We start from the raw sequence: 25873 nt of genomic DNA on the forward strand, positions 1-25873 counted from the left end.
TCACTTCTCCAAATTAACTCTTTTTAGTGTGTTCGTACTTTATCTGTGGAAATGTTCCCATGAATTTATGCTTAGAAACTTTGAAAATGAACAAAGGAAAGTGTGTTGCATGGCTCATGATGATGCGGATGTTTAGGATCCATGTCGTGATGACGTGTGCAGACAGTATGACGGGTGGGTTTAGTCGCCTGGATGTACTCACTGATCTCCAGCTGTCTCTGAATGCGTCCCTTGCAGCGCTCCCTGTAGTCCGACTGAGTGGTGTTGTATTCTGACATCACCTCAACAAACTTACGGGACAGTGTGGAGTGCTGCAGAGAAGGCAACAAGCAATTACATACTTCACTTAAGCCTGCTTGATGCCAGCAGTAGATGCTAATTTAAGAGGTAAATTCAATGGCAAATGAACAGGAGGTGGGAAGGCACAAATAAATAAGTGTAGCTGTGATCTAATTGCATATTTAGTGTGTGTAGAAAAACTAGTTGATTAAATTTCATAACTGCAAAAATAGCAAATTGAGACATTTAATACAATGCAAACTGTACTACACTGTAAAAAAGAGTCATTTTACTGAACATTTTTCATATTTCTTGAAATACACAAAAATATCAATAAACCTGCATAAATAGACTGGGAATTTAAAAAAAACAGTTGAATTATGTAACTCTCAATAACTACTACATTTCCATCTAAAAAAAAGAGAAGTCTATCTATCTATCTATCTATCTATCCATCCATCCATCCATCCATCCATCCATCCATCCATCCATCCATCCATCCATCTATATTTGCAAAAGACAGTCAAAATACATTTGCAAAATTTATCACAATTTTACATAAATTCCTTTTTTATTTAATAGATGAAACTGCTAAATTCCTGCCTAATACTGTCATTATATGTCTTAAATTAGATACAATTAACAGAAAAATAGGCGTTGGTTTTGCAATTTTACTTTGTAAAATTGTTTGTTAATTGAGAGATATCTTGCAGAATTCCATACTGTATACAGTATGTAACATTTTTACAATAAAAATGTAGAATGAACATGCTTTCATCAGTGTATAATATCTAAAAGTACTGGTAATCTGTCAAAATACAGTTTTTTTTTTATCATTTATGCATGTAAATAGCCTTCAGCAAAACATACTAAAGCAAAAATACACATGATCGAATGTAAAACTGAAGCTTGAAATACATTGTAAACATGGATCTTTTACATAGCATAAACACACAGTTCATACACACTTTATGCAGTATTAAATTGTTACTCTGCTGCTGTTTCACATAAACTGTACCTGTGTTTTACGTATCCTCAGGTCAGCTGATGACCTGTTCTGCCCCTCTTCTTGCTCGATGGTTTGCTGGATACCTGGACACAAAAAATCACATTTGATTATTAATTCAGTGCTCACCTAGAAAACAAACACAGAGAAAAACACACAAGAAAGTCTACGATGACGTCAGCTGCCTCTAAAGGATCACTACACCACACAAAACAGAAGTGTTCGATGAATCAAGCAATATAGTGATGATTTAAGTGTCCTTGGAGTCAAAGCGGAAGTGGAGCTGAGGAGGTTAATAAAATCAACAATGAGAGCAGAAATGTGCTCAGAAGACCTCATGACGAGATTATGATACCGAGTACGTAATTTTGTGTGAGAATCCGACTTTTATTCCTGAGGCTGGTGTGAGAAGAAAAGTCCAGAGGTCCTGAGTTGGTCAAGAGAAAGACTGAACTAATGGTGGCACAAGAGAAAATCTAGGGGTCAAAATCATAATCAACAGTCCTCTGGAGGGCATGAATATTCACATTAAATTTCACTGTGATCTGGGCAGTAGTTGTCAAGCTCTAAAAGACAGTGTTAGGGATACTGAGGGCCTGATTGTCCGTCTTGTCAGTCTTATAAAGAAATGTATTTTGAATTTAACGTTTTCCATATAGAGACCGACAATTATAGCCAGATGGGTTATTATATTAAAGTATTATAATACGAGCACAAATATCAGCTGATTATACTTCAGATCAGTCACTCAGATAGAAAGGGAATAATTCAAGTACTGACAAATTCATCAAGGTACAAATTACCAATGGCTTTTTTTTTTTTTAGTAAAATGACACTTTTGTGTGTAATAGGTACTTTCTTAACTGCTCCTTAACTGTCACACCTCAGGAAGTCATTGTAGAGGAGCTGCTGCTGAGCTCAATGATGTGGATTAAAGACAATACGAGGCTCTGTGAAGAACTGAATCAATTACAGAGATGTGGGAGTCTGCTCATTTACATGCCCATTCCCCTCTAATTTAAACGGCACTGCAGCAGCTCCTGCACCTCCAGGGATGCGTTGTACAAAGAAATGTCTACACCTGCAGCTGCATCATGCATGTGCTGTACTGCTCCCTGTTTATGCAAATAGCTCAGGCTGACATGCTTAACAGGGTCACGTAATGTTTAACAGCTCAGAAGGAAGGGAACTTCATGACATTTCATGATACATGCAGAAAAATCTGAAAACTTCAGGAATTTAACGTATTTTCATCAACTACTAACATTATATTCATTCAGCAATGCTTGCCTTGTTTTTTCATAGCACACTTTCCTTTAGCCACTTAACAACTGTGTATTGTTTGAAGTGTCACAGAAAAACCCAGGAGCCTCCCTAAATAGCATCACTTTTTTTTCTAGCGCAATAACGGGCCCTGTCACAAGGCAGACCCTATAGTCGGAGTGTTCTAGGAAAAGGCAGAATGGTTTTGATTTACTTTAATGTATTGCATAATATCAATAATTTAGACATAACGTTGAAAGGGATTTGTGCCGTGAATATTGTTTTCAAACCTTCACGAAGTGATGATTAAATCTGCTTCCTTGAGCTTGTTGAATCTGTGTCCTCACAGATTCAGGCATCTTTCACTGCAGCATCTGAGTATTTATAACCCAGTGAGCATCAGCTCCCTTTGTCCACAGTGTAGAAAATTACATTTATTTAGGATATTCTAAAATAAAATAAAAAAGCCACTAATCTGAGCAATTTGTTCTTAAGTGGCACAAACCAGTTATTTAATGTGCCGAATTCACTACTTTCCACATATTGTTAATTATCCTATAGGTTTTAAACAAAATCATGCTTCTTTCACTTAAGCATTTACAGTCTTTGTTTTAACTCTTCCTTAATTTAAGCTTTCTCTAAAACAGAGTGGAACAACATTATAAAGCAAGGAGTGTTGATTATGGTGATGATCAAATGTCAGAATATGGCATACGTCGATCTGAAATGAGTTATTATAAATGTATGTACTTAAGGAAGTTCAGTGACTCTGACTTTGAACTCTTGTCTGAAGAAGACTCGTAGAAAAAAAAAGTGATTGTTGCCGACATAGATTTGCCGGAAGCGTGTTTTCGTAACTTTACAAACCTCCATTTCATAAGCAAGTGTTTCCCTGTAGGATTTTAAATGTCTGCTACAGATACATATATTTATATAGTAGTGTATCAAGGTCATCAGCTGAATATATGTCTGTTTTCGAAGATGATTTCTTACTGAATCCATACAACTGATTAAAACCCTGAAACCCAAAGTGCACCGGTGCGTTTGACAGACATGTTAACTTTTAAAAAATTGCCAAAATTACACCATTTATCAGAGCCAGAATAATAAATCTACACTCCAAATTGTGACATTTCATCAAAAAATCTTTTTGTTCTACATGTTTCATATTAAAAAAAATCCTAAATTAAACCATTTAATCAATGCTATATCTAACAACAATTAAAGAAATCACTAAAAACATTCCAAGTTGACAGTTCAAATAATTTAGCTGTAAAAGAGGCTAAGATAAGAAGCTGGAGCCCTATAACATTTACCACTTCATTCAATAAAATAGGCATATTTGATGAATCAATTAGTAAGTTACCTGCTGATAGATTGTTTGAAGATCAATGAACTAACAGATCACTTCAGCCCACTTATTGAAGCTGACAAAATCTTTGCAGTAAATTGTGTAAAATACCAACTAGTTGCCAATTTAATCAGTTAAAACACAAAAGAGCTCAAGCATTAGGTTCTGGTAACTTGTAGGTTCGCAAAACTTCCACTTCAGACCTGTGGCCCTCACTTCTCACCTGATGAAGACCATGGAGAGGATCGTCCTCAAGAACCTCCGTCCCCAGGTGAGCCAGTATCTGGATCCACTGCAGTTCGCCTACCAACCGAACATTGGAGTGGATGATGCAGTGGTCTACCTGCTGCACAGATCACTGACTCACCTGGAGAAACCCAGCAGCACTGTGAGGGTCATGTTCTTTGACTTCTCCAGTGCTTTCAACACCATCCAGCCTTCTCTGCTTAGGGTGAAGCTTGAAGGAGCGGGAGTAGACTGTCACCTGGCTGCTTGGACCATCGACTACCTCACCAACAGACCACAGTACGTGAGGCTTCAGGACTGTGTGTCTGATGTGGTAGTCAGCAGCATGGGGGCCCCACAGGGGACAGTGCTCTCCCCCTTTCTCTTCACCCTGTACACATCGGACTTCCACTACAACTCTGGGAGCTGTCACCTCCAGAAGTTCTCCGATGATACAGCCATTGTTGGGTGCGTATCTGAAGGGGACGAGCGGGAGTACAGGATGGTCATCTCTGACTTTGTGGACTGGTGTGAGCGAAACCATCTGCAGCTCAACGCCAGTAAGACGAAGGAGATGATCGTGGACTTCCGCAGGAGGAGGACACCCCGGACTGCACCGGTGAACATCCAGGGTTTGGACATTGACATGGTGGACACATACAAATACCTGGGTGTTCACCTCAACAACAAACTGGACTGGACACACAATACAGAGGTCCTGTACAAGAAGGGCCAAAGTCGTCTCCACCTGCTGAGGAGACTGAGGTCCTTTGGAGTGTGCAGGACTCTGCTCAGGACATTTTATGACTCTGTGGTAGCGTCTGCTATTTTCTATGCAGTGGTCTGCTGGGGAGCAGGGAGCACTGAAAGGGACAGAAAGAGACTAAACAGACTGGTCAGGAGGGCTGGTTCTGTCCTGGACTGTTCCCTGGACTCCATAGAGGAGGTGGGTGAGAGGAGGATGTTGGCAAAGCTCACATCCATCATGGACAATCCCTCTCACCCACTGCATGACACTGTGGGGTCTTTAAGCAGCTCCTTCAGCAGCAGACTGAGACATCCACCCTGCAAGAAAGAGCGCTATCGCAGGTCCTTCATCCCATCTGCTATAAGACTTTACAACATCAGCATCACTGGCTGATGTTAACATAAACTGGACTATATCATTACCACCCCAAACCATAAAATTTGCACAGACATTCTTGCACTGCACATCTTTGCACTTTTAAACTTTATTTTTATTTTTATTTTTTCTGTTAAAAATTTTGCCACCCTTGTATATATTGTAAATAAAACTGCTGTAACAATGTAAATTTCCCCTGGAGTGGGGAGAAATAAAGAACTTTATCTTTATCTTATCTTTATCCTACTGATATATGCAAGTATTTCAACATTTTATAATAATAATAAAAAAGAATCAAAAAGCTTAACTGATGGAAAAAAAAGATTAGATTTAGCTCAAGATAGAGAAGAGAGAAAAATTATACTCACTCTTTAATTTAGAGCGCACTTTGTTGGCCAACTTCTTGATGTCCGCCATTAGATCCTCGAGCTCGGCTTTAGTTTCTGAGGAGAGGAGAGGAGAGGGGAGGGGAGGGGAGGGGAGGGGAGGGGAGGGGAGGGGAGAGGAGAGGAGAGGAGAGGAGAGGGGAGATTAGTGGACTCATTTTAACTACATGGAAACACACCCTTGTAAATACTAATTCACCCATAATCCTACCACGCAGTGACAGAATCAATAATGACACAAAAGGAATAATTCCAAGTGTCACTCCCAACAGGGACAAACAATTCATCATGTTCAGTCCACAGCAGCAGAGCACCAGCATCCTTCACTACATCCCCAGACATACACATTATACATTATAGAAACACAAAGACCAAACCCATGTGGGAAGACGGGTGGGCGTGGACAACCATGATTTGCTATTTTGGTGACCACAGCAACAAGTCAAATCACAATGGACTGCAGCGCAATCAGTGGTGGAACAGGATGAATGCATTTCTACCAACAGGAATACATATTATCAGAAGATCACATTTACCACTTCAATAGTAAAACTCTCCTCCTGTTGTACCGACAGCGTTCTCAATGGACACAAAGGTGGAAGAGAGTCTTAAAGCACGGCTATACAGTTCCAGCTAATCCATACACAGCAGGAAAACTTGTTTATAGCCACATTTAAATGCAGAGCAAATTTTCCCAAGATAGGGACGGAATTTGTGCAAGCTGACTCTGAAAAACGTAAAACCCCAATCGAAGATGACCGGTATCACAAAGATGTTTATCACTTTGCTTTATTAATGTAATCTTTCTTGACCAAGCTGTCTAAGTGCTCCCACAAAAGATGGTAATTTGACACGTCATTTGATTCTTCCACTGTAGAAAATGGGCCAATGATGTGCTGCCTGCTTCAATCTAGAGGAAAAGGTTGTTGTAATAGAGAGCGATCCATCCATCCAAGATGACAGTAGGTTACACGTCATTCCAGATGTTTCTCTCCCCAGCCACACTTTCTGGTGCTTCTTGAGGGATCCTGAGGCGTTCCTAGGTCGGATGAGATGTATAATCCTACAGCGAGTACTGAGTCAACCCTGATTAGCTCGAGTAACTTTTTAAGAAAAAAAAGGAAAAATTTTTGATTCCAGCTTCTTAAATGTGAACATTTCTTTCCTCCTCTGTGACAGTAAACTGAATATCTTTAGTTTGTGGACAAAACGAGACATTTGAGGACGTCGTCTCGGGCTTTAGAAAACACTGATGGACATTTTTCATACTTTTCTGATAGTTCATAGACCAAACAGTTAGTTAGTTAGCCATAGCTAGCAATGTATAAATCACTTCTACATGTTTATTTGGTAAGTAAATAAATGCGACATAGGAAGTTTGACTAAAATTAAACCTACTAAACCTAAAAACCTAAAATTAATACTAGTAGTTAATTTGCTGCAGAGGTTCTGTAGAAACTGAACATTTAGTGAAAGTGTCATTGGCGTACTTTCCCCAATCAGCAAAGTGTAGTTACCTACAATGCCCACATAGTTCTGATTATGGTGTAATGCAGCTCTTTTTCCTGTAAATACATGCAGTTGTCTGTAGTGGCAGCAAAACAGCATCACTCTTTGGTTTAGGTATTCAGATGGTAGACCTGCTTGTTACTTGCAAAACAAATTGGAAGTGAGTCTTGTTAACAGTGTCAACAAGGGAAACTGTCCTGGGCATTTATTAGCATATAGCACCTAGTTTGTCTGTATCTTGATATTTGTGTAGTTAGGATTGCACATTGGAGCAGTAATGATTGTTTTTCTGTTTTTCTCTATTCCAAGTTTCTGTGCAATTACAAAAGAAAAAGTTCATCAAAAGTGATCAGCCAAGTATAGCAAATCTACATAATCAAAAACAAGATCATTCATTTTCTCTGTTGTAAATGAATTCAACCTTAAGCTGCAAACATTTCTCCTAATGACAGATTCTGTGAAAGTGAAAAATAATCACGTCTTTCACTGACGTTTGAGACGAGACTCCATTAATCCAAAGGGTTTTACAGCTAATTAGACTAACCTGCAATATTAAATAACTTGCCTTTTTAAGGGCAACGTTCCATGTGTGATAACCTGAATCAGTTGGCACATGATGATGAAACTGTTAGCTTCAGCTGCAGCTGTAGTGAGCAGAGCTCAGTTCTACAATTTGTGAGAAATAACATGACAACATGATATCACAATCATCCAGAGACCTTCCAGTGCTGCTGCCTTTTGAAATTTGCACTGATGAGGAGAACGATGTACTGTGGACATAGAAAAGATGGATGGATGGATGGATGGATAGATAGATGTTAATTGTGTCTAATTTTAGACATATAATGACAGTATTAGGCAGGAATTTAACCGTTTCATCTATTAAATAAAAAAGGAATTTATGTAAAATTGTGATAAATTTTGCAAATGTATTTTAACTGTCTTTTGCAAATATAGATAGATAGATAGATAGATAGATAGATAGATAGATAGATAGATAGATAGATAGATAGATAGATAGATAGATAGATAGATAGATAGATAGATAGATAGATAGATAGATAGATAGATAGATAGATAGATAGATAGATAGATAGATAGATAGATAGATAGATGTAAAGAAGGACCTGAGCCACATTCCGTTACTGCATGACTCATTTCTCGCCTCATATGTTTTAATCAAAACATTTCACTGAATTGTTTTCGTGATAAAAGAGAAATTTTCCAAATGAGCTGCCCGGTTGGTCTAGTTTAAAATCTAGGAGCAGGCAGCCTTTGAATGACACATCGTCCACATGGTTGCAGAGAATATTTGTGTGGCCGTAGGAGGGTAAATCCTGTGTTGCTATCAACTGTCCGTCATACACTGTTGAATCATACACTCATCAAGCAATAAATGTTGGGTATGTTGGGTCTAAAAATGGCCCTCAGGACACATATCACAATTGTTTACTAATGTACAATTACAACTATGGCTACGGAAACATACTTTAGATAATTACATATAATATTAGAACTGTCTGTTTACACACTAAAATCAACTTCCGGGTGCTCAAGAAGAGGTAATAGTTCAATTAAACACTTGAAGCTGCTTACTACTGCTTTATAGCATGTTAATAACTATGTATTAAATTTGTACATCTAAACAATTGATTTAATTGTCATGACACACAGGAGAGTAAAACAGAAACACACACACACACACACACACACACACACACACACACACACACACACACACACACACACACACACACACACATTAATTGCACATTGCAAAGCAGTGAGGAAGTAATTTATCTTCCTGATGCCATAAGAGAACCAAATCTCTCTCTATGTTGTTAACAAGCTTCAGGAAGTCCACAGACATAAAAGATTGTCCTGAAAAGTTACATCGGTCAGCCTATTCAATCAAACCAATCCGCCTGCAACGCTTCTTTGTAATGAGTTTGTTTCTGCATGTTTCGTGCTGCTTTAAAGCTCCATGAATCACAAAGATAAATAAGAGACGGTGGTAGCCCCGTTGAACTAAAACTCATGGCAAACATCTGCACCCAATTACAGACGGCGCCTCGGTGGATAATTTGATTACACAGTGCGAGGATGACTTTAATCACTGCTACATGTTCAATTATTAAAACACAATATTTGCGCACAATTTTTGATAAGAGAGAAGCTTTAAAATCATGTGGTAATCATACTATCTCCTTCTCTACAGCCACAGTGCAAATCTGTATTATATGAGTGCAGTTTGAGCTGTCGCACTTTGATGATTATAAACAGTCACAGCATTTCATACAGAGATGGAAACATAAACAGAATTCTGTGAGTCCTGTGGGTTGCAGGGTGGGACCTACCTAGATCAGGCTTATCCTGGCACGTCCCACAGATGCTCAGTAAAATTGGAATGATTATAAACAGTCACAGAATTTCATACAGAGATGGAAACAAAAACAAACCAAAAAAAAGAAAGTATAGGGATTTTATTATTCTTATTCACTCTGAATAATATATATCGCATGAATCCTAATCAGGAGATTATACCCTCAAACACTCTCTGGGATAAATCCTCTGACCGGCTTGTGTGATAATATAAAACCATAACAGTTTAATGGGAACTGTGAACCTATTACACATTGATCATCAAAGCACTACAAGCTTTTAATCTGCTTAACAGACATTATTCCATATCAGCAGACATCAGCCTGTGGTACATACAGCTCAGTGAGGCAAAGCTGTGGACTGGCAGAGCACCGGCTGACTTCAGACTCATTCACAGGATAAATTAGATCCACCGAGCGACTCCCATTCATTAAATCCTGTCTCACCATTGGCAAATTCAAATCAATATTAAAGACTCATCTTTTTTCCATTGCTTCTGGTTCTTCCTGAAGCTGCCCTACTCCAATGTCCAGTCATAGTTCTTTTGTATCGCCTGGCTGTTTTCAATTCAGTTTGTTATTTAATTCAGTTATTCCTCCTGTTTATGACTATCTGCACTAGTGTTTATACTCACTTGAAGTGATTCTTTTCACTCCTTCCAAGCATTTAGATGTACTATTATACCCCGATCAGGCATAACATTATGACCACCATACTGTGTTGTTCACCATTACGCTGCTGAAACTCCTCTGACCCAGTGGAACAAAGACACAGGATCTCTGGGGATGTAATGTGGCACCTGGATGGTGGCAGTGAATTCTGTGGGTCCTGTGGGTTGCAGGGTGGTACCTGCCTAGATCAGGCTTATTCTGGTACATCCCACAGATGCTCAGTAAAATTTGGATCTGGGGAGTGTGGAACCTGGGTGAACAGCTTAGCTCTGTTGTGTTCCCCGGGTCACTCCTGAGCAGCTTTTGCGGTGTGTTGTGGTGCACTGTGCTGCTGAGTGTGGCAGCTGGAATCAAGGACTACTGTTGCCATGGGGTTGGGGGGTTACTTGATCTGTACTGCTTAGGTGGGGGGTACATATCAAACATCCACATGAATGTCACGACTCAAGGTTTCCCAGCAGAAAGTTGCATTAAATCAAGATATTCCATGTTATTCACTTCACCTGTCAGTGGTCATAATGTTGTGGCTGATTGGTGAATGTATTGCAGCTATTTGTGGATCTTGAGCTGTGTGTTTCTGATCTGTTACTGGTCCCAGCTACCTACTGTATGTTCTCTAGTTTGTTGTCTCTTCATCTCTGCTATCCTTTTCTTTCTCCTCTTAACCCACTTTACCCACCTGTCGGGGCAAATGGTCTGTTAAAAGGGAGTTGTTCCTTGTCACTGTCACCAATATGCTTGCTTAAAGGGAATATTGTAAAGCCTTACCCTTATATCTAAATAACTCAAGCAAAGTTATAGAAAATATCTAATATTGTGCAGCCTTATTTTTAATATCTAAAATGATTACTCAGGGAAATGTGTATTTCATATAATGCTGTATGGGTTTCAACTTTAATATGTATATCACTCAGGTAAATTTAGATAGTGTATATAATATTATAGTGTTAATGTTGCATCTTATAATATACTGTAGGGCCTTAACCATAATATTTAAATCACTCAGGTAAATTTATATAATGTATAAAATATTATACAGTCTTACCCTTACTCAGTTAAAGTTGTACTTTATATAATATTGTAGGGTTTTAATCATAATATCTAGATTACTTCTTTAAATTTGAATGTATATAATACTGTAGGGTCTTAAGAATACATTTTTTTATTACTCAGGTAAATTTGTATAATATATCCCATTGTAGACTTTTAACTTGAGTATCTAAATTACTCAGGTTGATTCATATAATGTAAATAATTATGCAGAGTCTTAACCTTAGTCAGTGAAATTTCTATTTTGTATAATATTATAGGGTCTTGATCATAGTATTTAAATTTATATAGTATATATTGTTGTTGTTGTTGTAATACTGTTTTAAATGTGCTATATAAATAATGGTGACTTGATATTTCACATCTGGCTGTAAGGGTGTCAGCATGCGTTTCCTCAAAAAAGTATTTTTCAGTATTTGAACTTTATTTGATAGCAACATGTGACATTACAATTATACAGCTTGCAAACTCCTTTGCCACAGAGAAGTCCAGCTTCAAATATTTCAAGATTTAATCTGATTATATTTTATTTTTTGCCAATAAATCTTGTGACTAGAAAGCCAATACAGAATTTACTCTTCCAACAAATATTTATTGTGTAGCCAGACCCTAAAAAGCCTTTCTTCTACTGTCGATGGTCCAAAAATCACAGCATCGCTGTTGGAGATGGTTTGGATCATACGGCATAAATCGCTCACATATGTTTTGGAAATTCTCTGTCGAATGCTACAACAAATCGTAGGATATAAAGTACCTATGAGTTGCATAGTCCTTTATTTCTCTGCATTGTTTCTGAAGACAGTGTAATCAGAAGCATTTGCAGCATACATTTGGTTAAAACATAATTAATGTGAAGAGAAAAACGTACAACGAGCAAGTGGGGAATAGAGCCTCAAACACCGGACCAATTGCAAGTAATTACAGAAAAGAAATCTCTGCAAAGACGTTCTCTCTCGAGACCACATGAAGCACATCGGTAGGAAAAATGGATATCAGAATGGTGAAAATAATCCATTAAGTAGAGTGTATTAATGGTGAAAAATGTTAAGGTATTACCACTTATTTTTGCTAATCTCTTCCTTATGGGTGAAGATGAAGGCTCATCAGCGAGCCATATTATTGCACTGGGTGATGATGATGAACACGAGAACTGTGGTTCACTTTGAGACAGTCCTACAAACACTGTCCAGCTGCACTGAATCCTGAACTGAACTGAAACTAGCCCACAACAAACGTATAGTTTACTCCACTCTGCGTTAACTCCGCGATGTAAAACATTACAATACTCAGCAGCTTTAGGACATTATTTAACTTTTTAAAAAGTGCATCTTTGTTGGCTCGTCGTAAAAGACCGCTCATCTTTAGTTGGACCAGTGAGTTTGCTGTCGAGGGCCAGATCAAGACCGTGGTGTTTTGGGTGCAAGATTTGCTAAAAAAACAGAAAAAAAATCAAGTAGCCCCAGGCTTATCATTTATGCAAGATTTACAGTCTCACATGCACCTCATAACAAACACAAGTGTACAGCAGTAAGAAATTAAATACATTAAGAATTTCCAGAGAAGCAAATCCAATCACAAAGTCACAGAGGAAATGAACAAAAATTAAATCATGTATCTGAAATACAGGGATATGAAAAATTCTGAAGGAAAAAAAAGCTAAAAAATGATTGTTTTCCGCAAGTAATTGTAAAACAAACACTCGCAGCATTACCATATTTGAGGTATACATTTGAATAAAACTGCATCTCTGGTCAGTACTGTTGCTGCCAGTGGAAACACTATGCAGCTCACTTTGTGGTTGTCAGGCTGATCTGAGGTGGTTGGCTGAGACCCACAGGGCAAAATGAATACCCAGTGCTCCGTTGTGTGTTTGTGTGTTTGTACAAGAACAAATATATTGTGAATCTGACTGCATTAATACAAAGTACATGTGATGCCTGACAGTGGGGGAGCTGTGCAGGCAACTGAATGGACATTGAACATTTCCTCCTCTCTGCAGTGTGTCTCTCTTGCTAATTAGGCTATGCACATGCATAAAAAAAGGTTCTCCCGTCTTTATGTTAGGACAAAGTTGGTACCAAATGAAATGTGTTACTGAAAACACACACAAGTGAATTTCAGATGTCAGCAAGTGAGCTGGTCCAGCAAAAATAAAAGCAACAGAGAAAAGAGCCAAGGTCATAGAGACTGTGACAACTAAATTAACTGTAAGCTCTCAGGCTATCATTTCTTTCTGTTAATCATCTGTTAATCTTCTCTTTGTCTCGTCTTTACTCACTGTGTCTCTTTCATAACTAGAATCAGAAAAAGGCATCCATCATGAGGAATGGAGTTTACAGTAAGAAGAAGCAGAATGTAGGACTTAGAGTTCCTCATGTGGTAGAAACTAGAAGAATTTTGTAGGTTTCAATTTGCAATGTGAAAACAATTAGCACTGTCATGTTATCAATAGCTGTCACTGATGTTCTTCTCCTTGAGAGAAGGAGAAGTTGGACAGATTTTATCTCTCTCCCTGTTGCAACGGAATAAAATGACAACAACTCATCAAAGTGTTTGTTTTATTATTTAAGATAATGAGTCCTGGCAGGATTTTCATGGAAGAGCACAGCAAAGCTTTGGTAAGCATATGGAGAATGGACCCAGGGCCAGGGTCAGATGGAAAATTAATCAGAGAAGAGCTGCTACACTGATCAACAGGGATCATTCCTTTATATCTGCAGAACATCTGTCTGTAACTGTAATCAGTTAGAGAACACAGATGACCTGTTTCAAACGAAGGTACCTTTGATGTCTGGATCATTTTTCCTCCTCCTGTTTCGGCTCATCTTTGTGCCCGCTAGTGCACATGCCTGCACAAGTTCAGAAACTCTGGGAGGTGTAAGGTTATGGAAAAGTGTTCCTCTCATTTCTGTGTAACCATAGCAACCACTGGTAACCTCTTCCATGGGGTCAGCTCCCAGCATCACGGAGATAATAACACAAAAAACTGGGCCCCAGTTTTAGGCCGTGCATACTGTGTGTCTCTGTGTATGTGTTTTAAGGAGTTAGATTAGATTTCCCACTCGTTGTTACCAAACAGAGGAGGCCAATCCGCCCGATCAAGTGTCTATTCAGCCTCGTTATTGGCGATGTGAAAAGAGGAAGAGTGCAGCCACTGATGAATAAGTAGAGGGAGAAGTGAGAGGGAAGCAAATTAGAGGGCAAAACTGAGGAGTCAATTGAGCTGTGGCTTCACACTCCATCCCTCTCCCAGACGTTCTCAAATGGAATCTTCAGGTCACGCTTGTTGAAATCATTAAGACTGTGTTGCTATGGCGATGTGTGCAGTCGGTCCTCTCGCCAGCTTCAGATTGTTTCAAAGTGACAGAGGGAAGGAGAGCGAGGGAGACGCTACGAGGGGAAATCTGGGAGCGAGAGGAGGATGAAACAAATGGGGCAGGAAATTTATTCCAATGTGATATATCCATTTGTGTTAAAGGGTCATAATAATGGCCCGATTCTCTTTATGTGCAAGTTAATTGCACAGAGATGAAGATAAGGAAATGCAGTGAAAGGATTGATAAATACGACATGCAACAAAAGTCCTGAACAAGATTCAAACTTATCTTTTACTTTAACTCGATCCTTTAAACAGCCAGACTAATACTACTACAATAACATGCAGCAGAGAAAAAGATTCATGGGAATTTAGAAGCAGTGTCACCAGTTTATCTAGTCGAGCAACTGATATGTTGATTTTTCAACTATAGAAAGTGCTGCTCAGTATATATCTTACACTCCTCAAAAAATAAAGTCAAAAATAAGTCTAAAAATATTCAATGTTGGCCATAACCCTCTAAACTGTACTGGTGACTATGAGATATGCTATCTTGCCAAAATTGCATAATTTATTACAGCCAGAACTAAAAAACAAAAAAGTAAGACAGTATTTCATCTTTCTGATAGTTCTTGAACTTTCCATGTGTAATGTGCAGCTCTAAAAATGAACCAAATCTAAGCGTGAAATTGTGATATTTCATCAAAATCACTATCCTACATGTCAAATTTCAAAAAAATCACCACAATAAACCATTTATACTAACTATTCTATTAAAAAAAAGACACTATGAAGAAGCTATTAGTGACTCAGCTGTGACCAACAAACTCGTGACAAAGATTCAGGGATTTCTCGGCTGAACTGCAGGCTGTGTTTACTCACAGCAGATAGGAGACAAGTACAGAAACAAACCTGAAATGTAAATAGTAAAATGTCTATAATTTATCACGTTACCATTTGTCTTTCTAGTACTGGCAACACCTGCAGACACTTAGATAAATGTACATGGTAATCTCAGGCGTTTTTTAAAAAAACTGAGAAATAAATAAACTGATTTTTTTTTCTATTTTTATGATTTATGGTATTGCAGCTGCTTCATACTTCACAGTAGATGTGTTTGATATCTCTCACCCTCGATCCGTGGTTTTGCTGTTTCCATAGAGGTGCAGGAATTAGCATTGCAGTAAATAATGACTGCACAGTGCATAAAAATGTGACAGAAATTGCCTGGAGTTCAGGGGGTTAAATCTAGTATTGGTTTTGCTGTACTTTGTACCACCGCAGGCTGTTGAATGTGACTACTCCCACAGTGGGTGAAACAAATTCAATTTACCCGGACAAAATTAAAGCAGAATGACTGAAACATGCAAACACAAAGCAGGCAAGATAAGCACAAGCTCATCCAACACTTCCCAATGTCAGCGAAAGACACCTAAACAGAGCTGCAAATGTATCACTTATAAAATCAGGATTCTGCCGGGGGAAGTAATTTCTAATTCACAAACACATATATGATTTATATTCAATCTTTGTTGAATAAACAATATAAAAAACTCCAAACACAAGGTTGTTGTGTTGTTGCTGCAGCAGCAAATGGTGTTGGCATAAGTAACAGGGACCAACACTCCAGAGCTACACAGAAGCATGAATGAAGCAGCTGACATGAACCAGAAAATCAGAGGTCAAATTGAGTACACTGCCTTAACTCGTGCTACGCTTCCCTTCAACACAACCTTCATCTACATTTTGGTCGAAATTCAACTAACCGTAACCTGCTGAACCTCACAACCTGGAGTGGGTGTGCAAGGCTTGTTATGTTTGCCAAAAATCGTCAAAGTTGCACCATTTTCAGAGCCAGAATGTGTAAAAACAGAAAGAGTCATGCAATTTTCAACTTTCAGTCCTGCCTTACTCATCTGTGACATGCCGTTCTGTTGGGAAAATTAACCAAATCTGAGCTTAAAATAGTGATGTTTCATCAAAATCGCTTTATTTTGCACATCTCATTAAAAAATTCACCAAAAACAAGCCATTTGTATTAAGCAAATTCTTTAAAAAACTGAAAATGTGGTGTCCCTCAGCACAACATGACTACGTCTGTAGGGACCAATGAAAGAGGATCTCCTAAAACGAGACTTTTTGGAATAAATGGGCTGAACTGAAGGCTCTGCTTGGATTTGATAGGAAACAAGGATGGAAGCCTGTTTAAAAATGTAAATAGTAAAACACTTTGAGTCACAATTTTTTCCAGTATTGGTAATGCCTGGAGGCACTGTGGTTCACGCTGACTGTGAGTTTTTCTGTCATTGTAAAACAAATAATTGAATATATTCAACTTTCGTTACTTTGCTTTTCATGATTATTGGCATTTTGAACTTTGTTATATTACTCAAAAGGCATTTTTTTGAGCTCCTTCTAGCTCTAACCAACATTGACAAAAAATGTGAAAAGAGCAAAAAGCATCCAGAAGTTCCTCGGATGTCTGAGTTAACTTTTGTGTTCATCTTTTCAATCTGCTGCCGTCTCCATCTTTTCTCTCAGGTCGAGGTTCTTTCCTTCAGACCCGTCGTTCCTCTACCTGTCCACCAGATGTCCTCAGACTCTCCCTCCTGCCCTACCTCTCCACACGCCGTTCTCATTTCTCATCAGCACTGCAGTCACCTGAAGTCTCTCATCCCCACCTCGTTCACTAATCAGTCTTGCATTTCATCTTGCTGTGTGGTTTATCAAACTTTAACCAACTGCTTAAGTATTTCTGTTTGATTTGTTTACCACTTTGAACTGCCGATACGTATCCCTCAGCATCCTGTGAGCCTTTATTACTCTTTGTTTAGAAATAAAATCTCTTACATTAGCGCTGTCTCTGACATCTGAATTTGGCTCATATTTTCTATGGCACCAGTTACAGTATATATTTATAGTGGCTTTATTTCATTTGCCTGGTTTTTTATCTTCTGTTATTTTTATTCTTTTTTCGTCTTTATCTTTTTTTGTATATATAGCATTCATGAGCAAGGTGCAATGGAATTTGCTTCTGAATTTGCATTTGTTTTGGTGTATATTTTAATTGACAACAAAAGGCAATTTATCTGTCAAAAAAACATTTACAGTAAGTCCCTGTGGTCCAATCAATGACATAAATCACTGTAAAGCAACAATGACAAAGGGAAACTATTTACCAAATATGACTATAACAGTTTCATCTTCTTTGAGGCAGTTTAAACACGTTGGAAGTTACAGATTTACGAGTTTTAGAACAAACTCTCTGCTAGTCTTTCGTAGAAGGACAGCTATGTGCAGGACTATTTAGTAACTTCCTGGTATTTCTGCTGGTTGCCGAGCAACTATTCCTGTCCATTAAACAGCCTGGCACAAAACCACAGTAAAACAGCAATTTTACACTTCTAAGTTGTTTTTATAGATTAAACAAACAAAAGCACTGTGTTAATTAGTGAGATTTACAGGTGCTGCGAGGCATATTTTGTGTCTTGGGACAGAGCCAGGCTAAGTGTTTCCAGTGTTTTTGCCAAGCTAAGTTATTTGGCTTCTGGCGGTGGCTTCATATTTAGCACACAGACGCTAGAGTGGCATTGATTTTTCTTTTCTCCGCATAAAGTGATTATTGTCCAAAAGCAGAACTTTTCCGTTAACTAGAAACTGTTGTTGTAACGCTGCTTTAGCAGCTTCATAATAGCATCTCTGTTAGGTTCGGGCATCACAAAGCAAACACACGCCATCTCACAGTGAGTATTTCCGGCATTTGCTTTGCAGAATCATATTTCTCATCATCTGAACTGCCCTTGAGAGGACATCAGATCTGATTTCACTTCCACTGCAGATCAGGATGGGACGGTACCTGCATCATTCATCAGACATACAGTATGTGGATGAAAGCATCATCTCAGGACCAAAGATAAACATCCTGAGCGTCCTTCCTACATTAAACGTCCATCCTACATTAACTTTGGTTCTACAACAAGCATTCATCCACTTCAGTTTCTCAGTATGTGTGTGTCTTATCAGTGTCAGGATATCATGACACTGACAACACACTAAGATGCTTCAGTTTCCTCCTCTCTAACACACGGTCAATTGTTGCTGTTCCAATCTCTAACTTGGAGCCATTTATCTTTCTCTTCATCTCACAGTCTCTCCTCTTGTCCCTCTGCTCCCTCTGTAAATGTATTACCAGTCTTTTGTGTGTTTGCTGCGCTTATTGATCGTCTAGAGTCCAGGTGTCTGATGTTGGACAGAGATAGAATCTGAGCTCATCACTCAAACATTACTGACATTTGCCTTTCTCCGGAAACACTGCATGAACACACGTAACTGGCAGCACAGATAAAATTTAACTACTAAATCTCTGTATGTATATATAGAGAGAAGAATTGAGATATAACAAACCTGCTGATCCTTAGCTTCTCATTGTCGGAGTATCACTGTTAAAAATGCTGCCTTTTATATGGACTTTTATACAATCTGTCCAAACTAATGCTGCAACGAAAAATTATTCTGTCAATCAGTTTATCAAATAATCAATCAGTCTGGTCGAAAAAGCGTCAGAAAATGGTGAAAAATGTTGATTAGTGTTTTTTAAAGCCCAAGATAACATCCTCAAACGCTTTGTTTTGTCCACAACCCAAAGATGTCATAGAGGAATAAAGAAGCAGGAAAATATTTACGTTTAAGAAGCTGGAATCAGAGAATTTTGACTCTTTTTCTTAACAAAAAAATACTGTAACCATCTAATTGATTATCAAAAAACGGTGATTACAATTCATTTAATAATTATCAAGTTATTGATTAAACACTGCAGCTCCAGTCCAAACTGAATGTCAGATGGGAAGATAAGAAACCTGTTCTCCCTGCACCTCATAATTAAGTTTCTACTTCTTCTTGCAAATTTCTACACAGAGGTCAGACAGGAGAAAAAGACATTATTCCTCTTTCTAACTCTTTTTTATTTGCTACTGAACTATTTGTGGTATTTTTCATATTTACAACACAATGCAACACTATTAATATCTCCTCAGAGCTTCATTTCCAACAGTGCTGGACAGCATGTCTTTAGAACAAGTTTTGACAGAACAAAAGCTCCTAAACATAAAAAACACAGAAAAAAACAAAAAATAAAGTAAGTGGACAGCAGTGCTGTTGCCCAGTAATAGAGCAAGACAATATAATAAATTAAAGTCAGAGTCTATTTACAGTTGTTGGGGAGTGCAACAGTTGTATAATGTTTTCTTGGTTCTAGAAAAGGCTGCAAGAAATGTGAGATTTCTTCTTCATGCAGTTGTTGGAGCCCTGCAGCCTGTTTCTTATCTCTGCTTCAGGCGAGCTGCTCGAGGCCACATCAGCTGCTACACAACGCACCAAATCTTCAAGCCAAGCACGTTTTGACTAGAAAGAAGACTCAATAATAAAAAAAGCAAAATCTGATTCGGCTACATCAATTTTAATTCTTTCACTGACAGTCTAACAAAGCCATCATTCTTTTAAACAACACATAAGCTGAGGGTTATTACAAACCGCATCATGGCCGTCCTTGAGACTGAGGTGAACCAAAGTTTAATGCAGGCTGGATGATCCATGATCATGCCACGAACGTGATAACACACATTCATGGAGCAAGTCTTTAACCTTAGAACTCCATTCTATTCATCAGCATCATGCACTCTCAGCTGCAAGTGAAACACAGTACATGACACCTCTTCTTGGATCCACTCGCCACAGAGAACAAACCCTCATTAAATCTCTTCTACCAAACCCTCCTCCTCTCTAACAACTTCTCTTTGTCTGACGACATCTTCCAAGCAGGGTTACTGTCACTTTGAAACCTCCTCCCGCCTCCCAACACTTGACATTGTAATCTACATCAGAGCGGTAACCCCGCTTGCCCTCGCTGACTGCTGGCTCAAGAGTCAAAGAGGACAGAGGGCAGTTAAACTGATTTATCCCTGCGTGAATGGCTTATCTAACTAGCTTTGACCTCCATTGTCTCCTTCGTCTTTGGACACGACTGTCCACATTGCATTAACCCCACTTTCATACTGGGACGCGATTATTCTCACAGTACAAAGCCATGTCTTCTGTGGCTTCACCACCACATCAGCTCAGACATTATGAGGGAGACGTAGAAGAAAATGAAACAGAGATTGATAAAGGAGGCACAAAGAAAAAGACAGCTGAGGAAGAATAAAGAGAATACAGAAAAACTTACACAACACTTTCAGTTTTTGGTCGAGGGCGGAGGAGCTTTGGCAAACAGTGCTCCGAGGGTGGGAGCACACTCAGCCAAAATCTGACACTACAAATAGCAACACTTACAGGCTGCAATTAAAACCAGCATCTCCAGGGCTGCGAGTTGATGACTTTCAAGAGTCAGAGGAAAGATGCTCTTTAGAAACCAGAGGCTGAGGCGTCAGAGGGCGCAAACATTAAGTGGTTGGAAAAACAGACTGAGAAATGTTGTTAAATAAAGCCTCAAGTATCAGTGTTAAAGGGCAGGATCGAAGTAGCGCCGCATTTAAGTGCAGACAAGTGAGTTTGTGCTTGGTGAGGTGCGGCTAACAACTGTGTCACCCATATGACTGTTTAACCTCATGTAATTTCAGAGTTTACCTGTCCCCCATTAGTGTGACTTGGCTTTGGGGCAAACCAAGTCACAGAAGATGTTTAAATGGACAGAATAGATTAGCTTGTTTACATTAATTAGTGGAAGTTTTATGTTTGTGATCTGAGAGGGAATGCAAATTTGAAACCCTTCCATTGGTGTTGTTAGTTTTGCATTCATTTAAGCTTTACTTTCTAATGTGTTTGCAATGTCACAGGTCACCTCTATACTTAAATTTGTTTACCAGCATAGCGGCACTACGAGGCCTTACACCAGGCTGCTTGTCTCAAATGGTTTAATGTACAAATGAGGAAGGCACATAAGTGCACTGGGATCATCTTTCTCATCTTGGTGCATGATCTCTGCTCAGGTTTCCTCTCAGATTCCAAACATTTTATAGGCCTTCATACATTTAAACAAAGTGCTCTCCTAACAATATTTGAAAAAAATCTCCTTCTGATTGTGAAAGTGGGCTTGTGTGTGCCTCACAGCTTTTACAATTCTCAGCTTCACAGTGTTGCAGAGATTTAAGGTATCTGACATTTTGACCCCTTTTCACACAAATGTTTTCATTCTGGGCGTCTTAACTTCCTCAAGAGAAGGGACATTTTGGTACAAATTTGCTCTTTTTAAGCATAATAAACCCTTAAAATTGTCTATAGGTAACAATATCCAGGTGACTGGAGCAGGATGTACCCCATATTCAGTGGTACTGTCAGAAATGTTTCATAATGATGTCCACTGAAAATCTTGAGGGTGTCACAAAAACCGCAACCATAACCATTTCAGGAGTTTTATTACACTGTTTCAGTGTAGAAACTTGTTAAAAACTAGGTCTGTATCATAGCTAAGGAATAACATTCTTTGGATTCTCATTACAGGTTGCATTTTGCACTCGGAAATGTTTGTGGATGGAAGTACAACCGATTGGCGGTAATTTAAAAGTGCTTTCACTTCTACTCGTTGCTGCATTCACTGAAAGTTGGACACTGGAGTTTCAGGTGATGAAACCGACCTGCTGTGGCCACAGGAGTGAAAAATAAGATTTAAAGGGTGGATATTGGCCCCTTGGTACCCCCTTAACAGCACCACTTCTGACCTCTTACCACTGTTCCCTCTAAGCTGTGCAATTGCGCACTGCTAACACGGTCTCCGCGCACAGAAAATCTGCACTGCGCACAAAAAAAAAAAAACAACCTAAATTGTAAATAAAATAAACACGTAACAGTTCATTCTGTGCTATTTTTTAATGTGAGTCAGTGAGTGACCGGTGACTGGCTGCTGCAGCCAATGATGTGATTCACATACGTATTTACCATAGACTGTATATAATGGTATTTACGCAGCTAATCAACGTCATTGACAGGCGTCCTTATGTGCAGCTACCGTTGTTCTCATAGATATGAATGAGTAGATAGGACACGCCCCTTTGAGCTGCGTGCTACAGCGAGGCTAAGCTAGTGGGGGCAAAGTTTCAGTGCATTCTGTTGATGTAGACAGCGTGAAAATGGAAACAAGAAGTATGCTATTTGCCTGTGGAGTTGCAGGTCGCTGGTTCAAGACCAGACCCTTCTCAAATTTTTATCAAAATCCTGACAAAAATAAACAAAGAAAAAGGCCAGTGGTGGGTCTTGAAAAAGCTACCTTCCAGTCTTTCTTCTCACCCCCTGAGCTACTCACTCAGATACCAAATCTTCTTTTTTTGTGCATTTATCATCTATCATCATTTTATTGTCTCTTCTGTTTAATTTGATCTTCTAAAATCTAACTGGTGTCTTTTGAAATGTTTCGTCTTTAGTTTGATTCTTCTTAAACGTTTAGTTTTTCTCTTTTCTCACCTTTTATTCTTTTCTAATGTCTGATTTGATTTCCAAATATTTTGTCTTTTTAATGTTTAATTGCTTTTTCAAATGTTTTATCGGCTTGTTTGAGTTTCTTTTTCTTTCCCAATATTTAATGTTTCGATTAAATCTTTAAGGTTTTTCTTTTTAAATGTTTTACCACCTTTTAATGTTTAATTTTCTTTTTAAATGCTTCATTGTATTTTCTGTTTAATTCCTATTTGAAGTTTTATTGTCTTTAAGATGTAATTTTCTAATTAAACATTTAATTTTTTAATTAAATGTTTAGTTTGTTTTTTTGGCCTTTTTCAGCTTTTTATTGGATAGGCATAGTGAGAGACAGACAAGAAACAGGGGAGAAGGATCGGGGGAAGACATGCAGCAAAGGGCCGCACGCGGGAATCGAACCCAGGCCGCTGCGTCGGGGACCCTGTACATGGGTCACCCGCTTAACCCGTTGAGCTATACGGGTACCTATGTTTTGCCTTTTTAAAGGTTTAATAATCCAATTAAATGTTTTGCGTTTTTTAAAATGTTTGACATTCTTCTTGTTGAATTGTATTCTTTAAGTGTTTAATTCTGGGAAATATTTTATCTGTACTTTTGAATATTTGTATTTTAAAAATTTTGTTTAATTTCATAACGACACGTATTGTATCTTGTTGAATTATCTCATTCAATATTTTGTCTGTTTAATATAATTTAATGTAATTTAATGTTTAACTCTATTAAACAGACAAAATATTGAATGAGATAATTCAACAAGATACAATACGTGTCGTTATGAAATTAAACAAAATTTTTAAAATACAAATATTCAAAAGTACAGATAAAATATTTCCCAGAATTAAACACTTAAAGAATACAATTCAACAAGAAGAATGTCAAACATTTTAAAAAACGCAAAACATTTAATTGGATTATTAAACCTTTAAAAAGACAAAACATTTCATTAAAAAATGTAATGTTTAATTAGAAAATTACATCTTAAAGACTATAAAACTTCAAATAGGAATTAAACAGAAAATACAATGAAACATTTAAAAAGAAAATGAAACATTAAAAGGTGGTATATGTATATATAATTTAATTGTATTTAATGTTTAGCGCTATTAACCAGACAAAATATTGAATTAGATAATTCAACAAGATACAATACATGTCATTATGAAATTAAACAATATTTTTAAAATGAAAATATTAAAAATTACAGATAAAATATTTTCCATAATTAAACATTTAAAAATAAAATTAAACAAGAAGAATATTAAACATTTTAAAAAATGCAAAACATTAGATAAAACCTTTAAAAAGACAAAACATTTAATTAAAAAATTAAATGTTTAATTAGAAAATTACATCTTAAATTTCTTAAATCTTTTTAATAAAACTTTTTAAAAGTTTTATTGTATTAATTTTTTTCCTTTGATTTTAATTGCTTTTTGTTATTTTAGTTTATTTCTTTAATCTTTTTCTGTCAAGATTTTAACCCCAACCTTAAAAATGAAGTAAACCCTTAAATCACAATGAAAATACTTCTGTTGGCACAATCATGAGTTAGTCAGTTATTCAGTTTATCAATTCAACTTTATTTGTTTAGCACCTTTTACACAGATGACAAAACTAAACAAGCAAAGAGAAAAAAATATGCTAAAACTATGATTAAAACTCAAAAACATATTTAAAAAAAAAAAAAAGATTTAGCATGGTAATAAAATATGTTGTGTCCAGGGGATGGAGGGAGTTTATTGAAGTCTTCTTGGGCTCACATGGGAAATCATTTAAAATATAAACTGGATATTCAGTCTAAGGAAACTGCAGAGCGACAGAAGAACCAACAATATCTCCTGTTTTCTCCTTTAATGACTTGACTCTTCTTGTGCTTTCAGACCAAAGAACTACAGACTCTTCACAACCTGCTCAAACTCTTGGTACAGGACCTCACCACACGGGTCAAGAAGGTTTCCTTCTCATTTCTACTCTGAAGCTCACCTTCTCCTGCTCAAACTGCTGACAAATGTTTCTGCTGCTCTAAAGTCTGGTCTCCAGAACTTCCTAAAAACTCTCAAAGTCTCTTCTGCTGCAGGTTGCTTTGTAGAACTGTTCCAGAAAACCTCACTAAACCACATGGAGGGGCCTCAAGATAGTCGTCCAAATGAAACCATACAAAAAACAAACTAGCACAACCCAAACACTAAAGTCTCCTGCAGCCTACCAGAGAACCTCTGAGAACAGAGAATCAGGACAGGAACTCTTACCTTCTGGACAACTAACATTGGTTCACCAACAAAAATACAGAATGTGTCTGACCAAAAACCTCTGAAGACTCACTACAGCCAAGATAAAGACACAACTCAGCTGTACCAAATCCACTAATCACTGCACACATTAGCACCATGTGCTAACTGTGGCTAAAGAACCTCATTTACCAAGACAACTATCCAGTACAAAGCCCTAAAACACACCAAGAAACACATTAAAGACGATTTTACTGCTGGAAGCTGCAAGCCAACGCCTAAAGAACAGACTAAAGCAACGGAGCCAAACCCAGTTCACTGGTGAACAGAAGCAGAGGAAATGTTTGAATGCAGCCACATGAAGCAGGAAGACAGTGAGCTGCTCAGGTGTTCCTGATAACACCTAGCAGCCACCTGGACAGCCAATAGGAACACAGCTTACTGGAAGTCCAGAGGGCTGGCTTAGTCAAGGAAATTTAGTTTAAAGTTGAAGCAGAAAGTTAATAAAGAAAGATAAAAACCACCTTCTGATACCTGAAATCTTTGAGTTTTCACACAAAGAACGCCTGAACATGTCAAACTGGTTCCATAGTAGAACCATCAATGTAAAAACGTCATAGT

General features: G+C 37.9%; 1 protein-coding gene across 6 annotated transcripts in view; it reads right to left on the reverse strand.

Moving 5' to 3' along the window:
- stx1a (syntaxin 1A (brain)) overlaps positions 1-25873 on the reverse strand; it is an 82902-nt gene that overhangs the window by 18310 nt on the left and 38719 nt on the right. For 5 of the 6 annotated variants that reach the window (XR_008602304.1, XR_008602306.1, XM_023281433.3 and 2 more), the window contains 3 exons: positions 5616-5690; positions 1298-1371; positions 203-311 (listed from right to left, as the gene is read on the reverse strand). Coding sequence is in view for 3 of the 6 variants with exons in the window: in XM_023281433.3 (XP_023137201.1) it covers positions 203-311; positions 1298-1371; positions 5616-5690 (258 nt within the window). In the remaining 3 variants the exon portion in view is untranslated. The remainder of the gene's footprint in view (positions 1-202; positions 312-1297; positions 1372-5615; positions 5691-25873) is intronic. The other variant, XR_008602305.1, reaches the window with a different exon arrangement.

This window comes from Amphiprion ocellaris, chromosome 7 (genome assembly GCF_022539595.1).
Source record: "Amphiprion ocellaris isolate individual 3 ecotype Okinawa chromosome 7, ASM2253959v1, whole genome shotgun sequence".
Taxonomy (NCBI): domain Eukaryota; kingdom Metazoa; phylum Chordata; class Actinopteri; family Pomacentridae; genus Amphiprion; species Amphiprion ocellaris.